The 14,149-nt window shown below is 35.0% G+C and overlaps 1 protein-coding gene across 3 annotated transcripts; it reads left to right on the top strand.

The window, feature by feature from the left end:
• Positions 1 to 4,695: 4,695 nt before the first annotated feature.
• Positions 4,696 to 12,264, top strand: LOC105790569 (cellulose synthase A catalytic subunit 3 [UDP-forming]). Of its 3 annotated transcripts, none has more exons than XM_012618234.2 (15): positions 4,696 to 4,835; positions 5,598 to 5,766; positions 6,180 to 6,375; positions 6,580 to 6,797; positions 6,897 to 6,969; positions 7,085 to 7,283; positions 7,579 to 7,845; positions 7,961 to 8,306; positions 8,384 to 8,521; positions 8,845 to 8,970; positions 9,057 to 9,269; positions 9,400 to 9,664; positions 9,781 to 9,983; positions 10,463 to 10,813; positions 11,437 to 12,264. In XM_012618234.2, the coding sequence occupies exons 2-15, from the start codon at positions 5,743 to 5,745 to the stop codon at positions 12,019 to 12,021; spliced, it is 3,204 nt and encodes a 1,067-aa protein (XP_012473688.1). In that variant the 5' UTR covers positions 4,696 to 4,835; positions 5,598 to 5,742; the 3' UTR covers positions 12,022 to 12,264. The 3 variants fall into 3 exon arrangements, with proteins under 3 accessions (XP_012473688.1, XP_012473686.1, XP_052490117.1); XM_012618232.2 differs by lacking the exon at positions 4,696 to 4,835 and adding an exon at positions 4,848 to 5,007; XM_052634157.1 differs by lacking the exon at positions 4,696 to 4,835 and adding an exon at positions 5,322 to 5,452.
• The last annotated feature ends 1,885 nt before the right edge of the window (positions 12,265 to 14,149 follow it).

Here is a 14,149-nt window from a genome sequence, read left to right as displayed (position 1 = left end):
ATTGTATTCTTTTACTTTTATTTTTCTCGACCTATAAAACGAGGGCAAAAAAAGCTCTTAGGGGGTTACAAAAAAAAGAAAAAAACACACACAAAAAAAAACACACATATTGTATACAAAAGTATTCAAAGAAATCAAAAAGAAAAAAGTTTGAAAGGTGATTTCTGGGTTGTGTTCCTTTCTAATCTTGCTGGTTATTAGTTTTGGTTTTATTTTCTTTCTTTTTTTTCGATTTCCGTGTTTATCAGTTGCTTATTAAGAGGAATAATAAAAGGAAGGGGAGAAACGTACCTGGTAGCCGAACTCTTGCTCTCTTCGCAGTCATCGGAGCTGAGGCGAGGTTTGAAAGCTCTGGGACGTCGAGTCGAAACGGCGCAGGAGGGGAGGCTGAGGTCTGTCTTCAACAGACTGTTTTTAGGGTTATGGGGAGGCCTTTTATAGCGCATAAAATGGCACCGTTTAGGACCTATTTCAGTGGCCCTTAAATGGTGTCGTGTTGGCCGATTAACCCCAACAACCCGCTCGGTGACCCGACCCGGGGAAGGATCCGCGCTTTTGGCCTCCATTGGGCGATTTGCGCAAATGGTCCCTTTTTTTTTACGGCGCGTTTAAATGAACCCCTTTTATTTTTTTTTAATTTTGTTCTGCATTTTCGTTTTTGCTTCATTCCAACCCAGCCTACAACGCCGCGTTTTGGGGAGCGAGATATTTCCCAATCGGGCCCCTATGTAATACGCGTGTTGCAACATGGTCCCCCATTTTAGTTTAATTTTATTTATTCCCTGTTAATTCGATTCTGTTTGTGATTTAATCCTTCTTATATTTTTCTTTTTTTTTTTGGAAATTATTGTTACTTTAATTTTTATACTTATTTTTTATTTTTATACTTTATGTTTTTATATACATGCATATAACATGATTTCTTTTCTTTTAGCATACGCATACATATAATGATGTATTACTATCTTCAAATGATTTTTATTTTATTCTATTTTTATGCATAAAAGAAAACCTTATTCCTCTAAAATTTGTTTATATTATTACTAGGTATTTACTATTATTTCTACTAAGTTTTATTTATATAAACTAGAATGTAGATATTAATTTCAAGTTATTTATTTTATCTTACTTCATTTATTTATTTATTTATTTATTTCCTTGCATTTTTTTAAAAAAATCCTTCATAATTTTTTTCTTTATTATTTCTCTCCTTTTATCAAATGATATCAAATATTTGTATTGTTCATTGTTATTATTGTCCTTTTGTTTTTAATTGATTATGAATTTATGGGTTGCTTTTTTATATGGATGTTTGCATAATATGATTTAAATTGATGTTTGTATTTGCCTATTATTAGTTTAATTGCTTCTAATTAAGTTTAAATCATTATTCAATCATGTTTCGTTTGTAAGAGTTGATTTTCGTTAAAGCCTCGTGATTGTTTTATTCCACAAAATTTAAAAAGGGCTTGACGTTCATAGGTTCTCGAGAGAATTGAGCCCTAACTTACTGGGCTTCGACTCTTCTCAATGAATTTATATGATCAAGCGCCCATTTTATTAAAGCCACACAAGCGTTAAAATAAAAGCTCTTAAGGTTTCAAATGTTTGATCCTAACTTACTGGATACAACATTTTGTTATCTCGATTTTGAAATAAAGGCAATATTTGATGTTCGAGAACTTTGAGAAATTGAACCCTAACTTACTGGATTCGGATTTCTCGACTGACTCAAATAATCAAATATCCTTTTTAAAACACATGATTTTCTTAAAAAAGGAACAAATTTAATTTCGAAGATTGAATTGTCACACCCTAACTCACTGAGTGTGGCAATTTATTTCTCCGAAATGGGTGCACCTTATCATCCAATTCATTTTTATTCGAATTTTCTTTTTAAAAGGATCGTATTTTAACATCTTTTCAAAATTTCGACATTAAGACATTAACCAATCGTTTCGGTACCAATTTTGGGCGTCACGAGGGTGCTAACCCATCCTCGTGCGTAACCGACTCCCGAGCCTGTTTTCTCAAAATTCGCAGACCTAAAATTATTTTCAAGGTGATCCGATCACACCTCAATAAAAGATCGGTGGTGACTCCCAATTTTCGTTTTTAAGTCGACAACTAAACTTTTTATTTTTCAAATAAAAGATGGTTTCGACAATAATCACTTGTTTTGTTCCCTATTGACACGTTACAACTCCAAATGCCATGGCCTTCTATCTAATCTCAGTCATTCCATTGTTTTCATTAAGACAAGTGCACGAAGTCCGAATCAATACAGTGTTTTCACTTTCAACCTGCACATATCAGTGCAAGCCATTCAATATTGCCCTACCCTCGGCTTGGAAAACAATAGCAGTCCCTATACTTCTTCTAATACAGACAATCCAATTTCCATTACTATTACGGAGTGCACCACCAATTGCTGTCATCTTTCTATCGAGACTAACCGAACCATCCGTGTTAAGTTTGACCCAATTTGTTTTCGATGGTTGCCACACCTTGAAGCTACCGTAAGCAAGAGAGACATGCATCATTCAAAGGTCAAGTGCTAGTGCCTTTGCCCACGATAAGCTGGAGTATAGGATGGTGAGGCTATTACTATGATGATCTCTAAATATGAACTTTTTGACGGGATCACCACAAGGTGGAGGGCCACAGTTTAAAGTGGTTAAGAAGGAGAATATGGAGGTAGGAAAAGAGAATGATCAAAAGGAGGGGAGAGAGCTTGCTCCTGGTCTCTAGGCTTTGGACTTTGTATATCATTAACCTTGGTCTCGAGGTGCCATGTGTTGAGTTCTCATAAGAGGATCAAAAGCAAGTAGCCAAATGGTTTGCTACTATAGGTCTAAATAAGGTGGGGATAAAATAGGCTTTCAATTATCTCTGATGAGACGTGATAGTTGGAGTCTAGTGTAGCGGTGAGGCCCTTCTTGAGTATTGAATCAAAGGGTATTTTCAAAGGGTGCTCCTAAGGGGTTTATAAATAGGGTTCATTTAGACCATTTGTAAGTTTATCGTTCAATTCTAACGCTAACGTATAACAAATTCATTTATGTTTTTCTAGAGTTTCCAAATACAAATTGAGAAAAGAGAACTCCAATCTATACTTCCATTTCTTACTATATATTTTTTAATAAATTGTTTTAGCTTATATAATATTTAAAACATATATAATTATTTCAATCAAGTCTTGGCACAGTTGGTAAAAAGCTAAGATTTTGGATCTTAAGTACTCAAGTTCGAGATGTTTTGTAATGATTTGATTCTAGTTTGTATTTATTTTGGCATTTTCTTGTATTTATGCTTACATTGTGTGTCTATTTGTATTTGTGAAAAGGTTTCCTCCAACTATGACTTTTTTGAGTTAGGTATCTAAACCTTTTTTTGCCACCTAAATTATTATTCCATAACCAATGTTGACGTTTACCCTTAAATTATAATTCTATAACCAATCAAATTGTGGCACGTGAACCTTTAATTTGTTTCTTATTTATTTACTTCTCTTTTTATTTTTTTCCCAATTTTTTCTTCCTTTCTCTCAAGAGGTGTTCAAACAGTTAATCGAACTGAACTAATATTAATCGAACTTTTTAATCTTTTGTTAATCGAACCGAGTTTTTTTTAAATTAACTAAAACGAAATATTTTGATTAATTTAGTCGGTTAACCTAATTAACCATAATTTTATGTTTTGTTTTGTTTTTGTTAAAATAAGTATATAACATATAAAAATGATAATATTCATTTGACCGAATTATTCAATTAGTAATAGCCTAATATACGTAATATATAATATTATTTATTAAGTTCAGTTAATTCAATTAATTATCCGATTTCAAATTAAATTATTCATTAACTAAAATTTTAAAAAAACCTTTAACCGACTTAACTTGATTGGCTAACCAACCGGTTAACCAAATTAGATCAATTTGATCTATTAATTCGATCTTAACTAAGTTTCAACACACCTATTACTCCCTCTTCTTCTTCCCCTACAATCCTTATGCTTACAAAAGCATAGTTATTTTATTTAATTTGCTGTTGCAATGCTAACAAAATTTTAAGGTGATTTCATTTTAATTAACAACAAACTTCATTTGCAGGTTTATGATTGGAGTAGAGAGGGGGGAGGGGAACGGGAAGAGAGGGAGAAGATGGAGAGGGGGAAGGGGGGAGAGGGAGCGGGAGCGGGAGCGGAGGGTGGGAGGAGAAGATGGAGAGGAAAGAGAGAAGAGGGAGACGGAGAAGGAAAGGGAGCGGGAGGGTGCGATGGAGAGAGAAAGAGGTACGGGATATTTTATTTTATTTAATAATTTTTTTCAATTTCTAGTTAACTTAAGGTAAAATATGTATTTTATTTAATTTTATAAATAAATATAATATAATATTTATTTAATATTTTAGGTCGAGTGAGAAGTGACAAAAATTAAATTTTGTATGACTTCGAAAATTTAAGTAGTGAAAAGTATGGTTGTTTGAATTCGACCTTTAATCGAATTAATTAGACTGTAAAATAATATTAGTCTACAGAAAAATATTTCAATCGAATTAAAAATTATTTAAATTGAACGATTAAATTTATTTTTTTAAAATATTTTAATAATTTATTTAATCAAATTAAAAATAATAATCCAACCATTATTTTAATGAATTGGATCGATCCTTCAAATTTTAAAAACTTTGGTGGAAGGTATAAAACTCAGATTGGGTCGGAGCTAGAACCGGCCCGCCCGGTTGCCATCTCTAAATGTCGGCAGTCTTCCGGATACTGGTCCGGGTCCGGGTGTGTTGAAGGAGCTCGTTGTTGCACTGTCACTTTCGTTTCTTGTAAGTAAGCATTTCTCTGCTTTAGAACTAGAGCTATTATTTCCATTACTTTTCTCTATCTTCTTTGGGAAGGGGGAGAGAGAGAGAGAGAGAGAGAGAGAGAGAGAGAGAGAGAGCTCTTTGTTACTCTGCATTGCTTGTCTCTTTCGTTCCTCAATTCTTCATTTGCAAGGTTGGTACATCACTTTTCTCTCTTAGATTTCCCTTTCTCTCGCTGCTTTCCCGCAAGATCTGGTGTAGATTTGTTCTCCTTTTGCAAGAGATTGAAGCCAATTTGTCGCTTTTGAGTTCGATTTCGCTTTTTAAGCGTCCAACTCTTTTTCTCATGTTTGTTTTCACTCTAAAACTTGTGGTTATATAGCCTTAGCTTTGGATAATGTTTTCTTGGTTTATTCGCGGATTTGTTTTAATATTTTGAAATATATTGTGTTTGACTTGTAATCGCATTTCGTTAGAACGTTTTTTGCTCATGAAATTACAATCGGAGTAGTTAACTCTTTCTATTTTCTCAGTCTGATTTCGGATAGAAACCTCAGATCGTGGTTATTTTGGTTAACTCTTTCAGTTGGAACTCAATTAAGTGGCGTTTATCGTACATTTGAAGAAAATATTGAACGGTGGAATCTCTAAGAATAAGATACTTCAAATTTAGTTGCATTTTCCATTAAAAGTACTTTCTTGGAAATAGTTTCCGAGACATGGGAAATGTTAGTTAGTGAACGATAATCTCTTTTCTCATTGTTTATTTATTTATTTTTTCAGATTTGCGATCAACAACTTACTCTTGAAGTGGAGGATTAATTGAAGTGAATTGCTACATTCATCTAAAAGGCATGCACATGTCTTATTGATATTTGGACGACCTGTTATATCCCTTGTTCTCAGATAAAGAAAGAAGCACGTGACAATGGAATCGGAAGGAGATATTGGGGTATGCAATGAAAGAAATATTCATAGTTGTCTCCGGTTTGCTGTTTGCTTTATTGATTAGAAAAATTGAAGGCAAAAGAAAATTAAACCACTTATGGGTCCATTATTTTTTCTTGGCTAAAAATTGTATCCCAATTAAGCTAAATACCTGCAACAGGTCCTCGAGTAAAAACTATTGCTTTTTGGTTCCATGATTTTAAGGAGTTCGAGTTGACCATGTTTGCAATTGGTTTCCTGAATTTATTATGACAATCACAACCTAGTTATCACTGCTTGTGATGATTTCCCTATACTTTCTGTTTTCTTAGTACTTATAGTTGGACATATTTGCTAGGTTTAAATGTTTATACTTAGATTAACAAGTCGTCTATTTCTGTTGCTAAATGTGTGAATTGTTACTCTGTGATTGATCAGGGCAAGCCCATGAAGAATCTTGGTGGCCAGACATGCCAAATCTGTGGTGACAATGTTGGCAAAAATACAGATGGTGATCCATTCATTGCTTGCAATATATGTGCATTTCCTGTATGCAGGCCTTGTTATGAATATGAAAGGAAGGACGGGAATCAGTCTTGCCCTCAATGCAAGACCAGATACAAGTGGCAAATAGGTACTTTGAACATTAATGTTTCACTAGATATGCACATGGTCCAAAGTTCTACAAATATATATTTGTGAGATATTTTGTTGTATGTAGGATCTGTTCATTAACACTAAATGTTGAATACATTTTCACATTATTGTACTCAAATCATCCTTCAATTTTACCAATAATTATCAATGGTTTTCCAATTATAGTTATTACTGGTTCCAGGCAGTCCTGCTATTCTTGGAGACAGAGAAACGGGTGGTGATGCAGATGATGGCGCCAGTGATTTCATTTACTCAGAAAACCAAGAGCAGAAGCAGAAACTTGCAGAAAGGATGCAGGGCTGGAATGCAAAGTATGGTAGAGGGGAGGATGTTGGTGCTCCAACTTATGATAAAGAAATTTCTCATAACCATATTCCTCTGCTCACCAGTGGGCAGGAAGTAATTCATTTGCTGTCTAAAAGCTAGTGATTTTCTGTGAGATTGATCATGCATAGAATGATGGATTGGAACTTTTCTTTTTCTCTTGGAATATTGTAGGTTTCTGGTGAGCTATCTGCTGCATCACCTGAGCGGCTTTCTATGGCATCTCCTCGAGTTGCTGGTGGGAAATGTATGAATCCTCTTCCTTATGTGGCTGAGATCAATTAATTGCACAAACAGAAATTTATTGTTTAGTCGATAGGTACCTATGGGTAGTTGATATAAGTATTGTAATTCCTGTGCAGCGAGTATTAGGGTTGTGGATCCAGTGAGGGAGTTTGGTTCATCAGGACTAGGCAATGTAGCCTGGAAGGAGAGAGTTGATGGCTGGAAGATGAAGCAGGAGAAGAATACTGTTCCTATGAGTACATGCCAGGCTACTTCTGAAAGAGGTCTCGGAGATATTGATGCCAGCACTGATGTGCTCGTGGATGACTCTCTACTGTGCGTTCCTATCTGTTTAATTTCTAGAACTTTTGTGAGGTTTTTTGTTCTTGTGCATAGTTGTCCAGGGAAAGTCAAAAAATTATATGAATCATGATTACACTTCAGTACTTTGTGTATGGTATTTCTGAGTCCTGCAATGTATATAAGTGTGTGTATATTCATACATATTTTGAAATAGGAGAAACCTAGTTTAAGCAATCACTGTGAAATTCTTGGTGTGTGGAATCTGAGTCCTGCTATAAATCTGTCTTGCCTAGTTTAATTGTCCGCACTCTTGCTTCTTAATTTGCAGGAATGATGAAGCTAGACAGCCTCTATCAAGGAAGGTTTCCGTTTCCTCATCTAAAATAAATCCTTATCGGATGGTCATCATACTGCGTCTTGTTATTCTCTGCATTTTCTTGCACTACCGAATAACAAACCCTGTTCCAAATGCCTATGCTCTATGGTTGATATCTGTGATATGTGAGATTTGGTTTGCAATATCCTGGATATTGGATCAGTTCCCCAAATGGCTTCCTGTTAATCGTGAGACGTATCTTGATAGGCTTGCCTTAAGGTGGAATGTTTCTTCCTGCCAATCTCATGAATCCTTGCTAATATTTTGAGCTGTTGTGCCAACTCAGTCCCTGTGATTTTTCTTGTTGTGATTTCAATTCCTTGGATGAATTCAGATATGATCGAGAAGGAGAACCGTCGGAATTAGCTGCAGTTGACATATTTGTGAGTACTGTCGACCCATTAAAGGAGCCTCCACTTGTGACAGCCAACACTGTACTATCCATTCTTGCTGTTGACTACCCAGTTGACAAGGTCTCTTGCTATGTTTCTGATGATGGTGCTGCCATGTTAACCTTTGAAGCACTGTCTGAGACATCAGAGTTTGCCAGGAAATGGGTACCTTTCTGCAAGAAATATAACATTGAACCTCGGGCTCCAGAATGGTATTTTGCACAGAAGATTGACTACCTGAAGGATAAAGTTCAAACATCTTTTGTTAAAGATCGTAGAGCTATGAAGGTAAGGGTCTGCTTGGTTGTGCCATATTGCTCCTTATTCAAAATTTCATCATGTTCAATTCTTTGTTTCTGTTGCAGAGAGAATATGAAGAATTTAAAGTTCGAATTAATGGGCTTGTCGCAAAGGCACAGAAAGTTCCTGAAGAAGGATGGATTATGCAGGATGGTACACCATGGCCCGGTAATAACACCAGAGATCATCCAGGAATGATCCAGGTAGGACAATTTTTTGCATTCATAGATGCACTACACATGCACCAACCCTAATCAGGATGGCATATGTTCCTAATTTCTAGATTATATGATTCTATGCACTCAAAGGCAAAGTGGACTGGAAAAACTCCAACAGTGCATATTAATGGACGCATGAGAGGAAAACAAATCTGCTTGAGTTATTCCACTCCATTTTCAAGTTTATTGCTTATTTATTTTGTTATCCACATGGTTTTCATTATTCAGAATGAAGTTTATTGGGTTGCCAGAGGTATAAGTAATTTGGATCCATTAATAACTACAATAAGGTTTTGTAAAATTTGTAGGTTTTCTTAGGCCAGAGTGGGGGCCTTGATGCTGAGGGCAATGAGCTGCCAAGGTTGGTTTATGTTTCTCGTGAAAAGCGTCCAGGCTTCCAACACCATAAGAAAGCTGGTGCTATGAATGCACTCGTAAGTTACTTCTTAAATAATACTTTATTTGTATTCTTTGTTGTCTATCATATGTCAATCTAGTTTTCAATGAATCTTTCTTGCAGGTTCGAGTGTCAGCAGTTCTTACGAATGGACCTTTCCTGTTGAATCTTGATTGTGATCACTACATAAATAATAGCAAGGCCATAAGGGAAGCTATGTGTTTTCTGATGGATCCAAACCTTGGGAAGCAAGTTTGTTATGTTCAGTTCCCACAAAGATTTGATGGTATTGATCGGAATGATCGATATGCCAACAGAAATACTGTTTTCTTTGATGTAAGCAAAATGTTTCACTCATGTAGATGACTGCAGCCATGTAGAATGATTTGTGTGTATCAATTTTTTATAGAACATACTGGCAGTAGAATTCCTTTTGATGCATCTTATATACTTTGTTAAACTATAGATAAACTTGAGGGGTCTGGATGGCATTCAAGGACCTGTTTATGTCGGTACGGGATGTGTCTTCAATAGAACAGCATTATATGGATATGAACCTCCACTTAAGCCCAAGCATAAAAGGGCAGGGGTGCTGTCTTCACTCTGTGGGGGTTCTCGGAAGAAGAGTTCAAAATCAAGTAAAAAGGGATCAGACAAGAAGAAATCTGGCAAGCCTGTTGATCCTACTGTACCAGTATTCAGTCTAGATGATATAGAGGAGGGTGTTGAAGGTAAAATGCACTTTTTTGTCTTTTAAGTGGTGATTGTTATGTATTAGTTCCATGCCTTTTTTGGCCTAACGAGGAAAAGCCCTTCCATATCCTACCTTGTGCTTATGTGAAATTAGGTGCTGGGTTTGATGATGAAAAGTCACTACTAATGTCGCAAATGAGCCTGGAGCAACGTTTTGGACAGTCTGCTGTTTTTGTTGCCTCTACACTTATGGAGAATGGCGGTGTTCCTCAGTCTGCTACGCCAGAAACACTTCTTAAGGAAGCAATTCATGTTATCAGCTGCGGATATGAAGACAAAACAGACTGGGGAAGTGAGGTAAGTTGTTCTCCTTCTTGTCCCTTTTTTCACTGCACCTAAAAGTTTATTGCTCATCTTAAGATAGTGTGGTTCCTTTATGTGTAAAATTGATATCTGGATTTATGACTATTCAGTTGATGTTCATAATGTACTGAATTATTTACAGTGATTGTTTTAGGGCTTTAGAAGAAGAAAAGAAAGAGTATAATATAACCCAAAAGAAAATTACTGTTGAATATAAGCTTGTTTTGGGTGCATTTTGTGCTCCTAGATCAGTGACTCTGTATTCAAAACTGAGTTTTGAATTTTAGAATTGCCGTTCTGGGAAGTTAGACAAATGCTTGCTTTTATTCCATTTTAAATTTCAATTTTTGTTGCTTGTGCAGGATAGTCTCTTGTCCTTTATTTATGCATGTATTTTTGTTTAATCTTCCTAACATCTTTCTCCTTCAATCTGCCATAGTGGACTTAAACTTTCATGTTCCTTTTGCCTACAGATTGGATGGATCTATGGTTCTGTTACAGAAGATATTCTTACTGGATTCAAAATGCATGCCCGTGGTTGGCGGTCAATTTACTGCATGCCAAAACGCCCAGCCTTTAAAGGGTCTGCTCCTATTAATCTTTCAGATCGTCTCAACCAAGTGCTTCGATGGGCCCTTGGTTCTGTGGAAATTCTTTTTAGTAGGCATTGTCCTATCTGGTATGGTTATGGTGGTAGGCTGAAGTGGCTTGAACGATTTGCATATGTTAACACTACCATCTACCCAGTCACCGCTATTCCTCTTCTTATGTATTGCACATTGCCTGCTGTCTGTCTGCTCACTAACAAGTTCATTATCCCACAGGTTAGTCTTTTCTACATAATCAATGTTTCATTTGCAAAAATGCACATGGACTTATCACCTAACATAGACTTCTCTATTAGGAAGGTCGGTCAATTAACAATTTAAAGTAATTAATATAAATTAATAATTCATGTTATATTCATTATTTTTTATTTTGAAAAATTTACTTTTACTTAAGGTCATTCAGGTTCAAATTAATTCAGGTCCATGTCAATACAGTCCCTATGATTTTGGTTCGGATAACTTTTTATGGTTTAAGTTGTTGAATTTTTATGTCAAATCAGGTTGGCTAGTGGTTAGATGGGATCTTTTGGCTGCTGAGGAGAATTAACTGGTTTAATTGCACATATAACTAACTTCGCTTACCTTCAACTTGATTTTCATTTACCTTAAATTTGTATTTTTAATCGGTATCCTTTTATTATTTTATAGGTTATTTGAACTGTTATGAGTCTGGAAATAATTCATGTGAAGATACAGTCTTCTCTCGAAAAAGACCTTATTCATATACTTTTTGATAGATTATTAGTGCCTCCCTAACTCCCAACAGTTTTGTTATGGTGAAAGCTACAAATGGGTGAATCTTACGTTAATTTCTGTTGTTTGATTTGCTGTGACTGCAGATTAGTAACATTGCAAGTATATGGTTTATATCTCTCTTTCTTTCCATCTTCGCAACTGGTATTTTAGAAATGAGGTGGAGTGGTGTTGGAATAGATGAGTGGTGGAGAAACGAACAGTTTTGGGTTATTGGTGGTGTCTCTGCACATCTTTTTGCTGTTTTTCAAGGGCTTCTCAAAGTTCTTGCCGGCATTGACACTAACTTCACCGTTACCTCGAAAGCATCAGATGAAGACGGAGATTTTGCGGAACTTTACATGTTCAAATGGACAACCCTTCTCATCCCACCGACTACTCTCCTTATTATAAACTTGGTGGGGGTTGTTGCAGGAATCTCTTATGCCATCAACAGTGGTTATCAATCATGGGGTCCTCTCTTTGGCAAGTTGTTCTTTGCGTTCTGGGTGATCATCCATCTCTACCCCTTCCTGAAGGGTCTGATGGGACGGCAAAACCGGACACCGACCATCGTTGTTGTATGGTCAATTCTGCTTGCCTCCATTTTCTCTTTGTTGTGGGTGCGGATTGATCCCTTCACCACTAGAGTTACTGGGCCAGATGTAGAGTTGTGTGGAATCAATTGCTAAGTTCATAGAAAAGGTGGGAATGAACGAATTATGATGTTGCTGTCTCTAATTAAAACTCAGTTCACATCATGTGCAGTATATATATATATAGGTCATATAATATCATGTTTTATCAGGAATGTGATGTAACATTTTGGACATGCCTTATGGTTACAGCCTGTGGAAAATACTGGTATTTATTCAAGTATATACATACGCATTATTAGAAACTCATGAATGAATGAGTTTATTCTTCAATCAAAACTACTATGTTCAGTGTTGAAACCATTTTTTGGATGAAAACGGGGTCCATTTGGATTTTGAAAACGAAAACGAAAACGAAAACGGGAGTCGCCACCAATCTTTTTTGATAAGGTGTGATCGGGTCACCTCGTAAAAGTGGTTGTTTTTAATAAACAATTTAATTTTATTAAAAAAAACGAGTTTGGTCCACAAAATTTAGAAAAATGAGTTCGGGAGTCGGTTACGTACGAGGAAGGATTAGCACTCTTGTAACGCCCAAAATTGGTACCTAGTTGATTAGTTAATGTCTTAATGTTGAAAATTGAAAACTTTAAAGAGATTTAAAAATACAATCTTTTATTGAAATGTCTGAAAATTTTTGGGAAAATGGGCATATTTCACGTTAATCGAGAAAAAAATCATATCCAGTAAGTTACGACACAATGTCTCGAATTCCCGATACGAGAATAAATGTCGAAAATTTATTAGAAAAATCCTCATATCGAGAAAACGACATGTCATATCCAATGTGTTAGGACACAACGTATCGAATTCCCGATACGAGAATAAATGTCGAAAATTTACTTATTTAAAAAGATATTTAATTATCTCGGGTTTAGAAAAGGGATCATGCCCAGTAAGTTAGACACGATCTTTTTTAATGCCCGAGATCGTCTAAAACTTGAGTTTGAAAAGATTCGTGTATTTAGATTTATTGAGAAAATCGAAACCCAGTAAATTAGGGTACGACCTTCTCGAATTTAAACACGAGATTTTGCTTATTCAAAAATCATAATTTATGCATCAAATAAAATTAATCTAACACGAAATAATAGAAATAAAACACAATGCTAATACTCGTAACCAAAGCAATAATGAATTCTATAGTGTAGGTATGAATAATATGAACAATCATAAAAATGAAATGAAATAAATAAATATAAAAGATAAATCAATCATATAATTGCAAGTAAGTAAACGAATAGAATTAAAACATTTTAAAATAATAATGAACATGCAAATAACTAAATAAATAAAGAAAATGAATAAAAGTATAAAATGTAGAAGATATATACGTGTATATACATAAAGTTATGAAAATATGAAAATGTATGTCTATATACATATTATAAAATTATTAAATATACATATAAATATATATATGTAAGTATATATATATTTACAAAAGTTAAAAATATGTTCGTATATATATTATAAAAAATATGCATACATATATAAATTATAAAGTCTAAAAAATATTATATAACAAAATCTAAAAGGGAATAAATGGGTAAATAAAAATAATAATAAGGTAAGTAATAATAATAAATACAATAATAATGACAATAATAATAATAATAATAATAATAATAATAATAAAATAAAACTAATTAGCTAAATAATAAAAGTGCTAAAACACGGACTAAATCGAAATAAAAATGAAAATACTGGGAGAATTCCAAAATAAAAGGGATTAAATTGCAACACGCGCCAAAAGTGGGGGACCAAAACAGTAAATACCCCGCCTCCGAAACGCATCACTTTGCGCAGGACTAAAATGAAACAAAAATAAAATTATGAGGCTAAATTAAAATAAAAGAAAAGAAGGAAAAAGAACCAAATTGCGAAACGTTGCAAAAGCAGAAGGATCGCGCACGGAAATAATCCCTTCCTAGAAAACACGCGTATCCTTGGCGGAGTGGGTCGGGTCGACCCGATCCAGGGTCAAAACGACGTCGTTTTGGGGCTTAAGGACGCCGACCAAAACGGCATCGTTTTGTTTGGCTATAAAAGCCAATTTTTTTCAAAAAAGTCATTTAATCCTTCTCACACCCAAAAAAAAAATCTGATATGCTCTCCCCCTCTCTTTCTCTGCTCCTCTCTCCGGCCAAGGGCCGACCGAGAG

Source organism: Gossypium raimondii, chromosome 8, assembly GCF_025698545.1.
Source record: "Gossypium raimondii isolate GPD5lz chromosome 8, ASM2569854v1, whole genome shotgun sequence".
Lineage (NCBI taxonomy): Eukaryota > Viridiplantae > Streptophyta > Magnoliopsida > Malvales > Malvaceae > Gossypium > Gossypium raimondii.
This window is presented reverse-complemented; position numbering and strand designations above follow the sequence as displayed.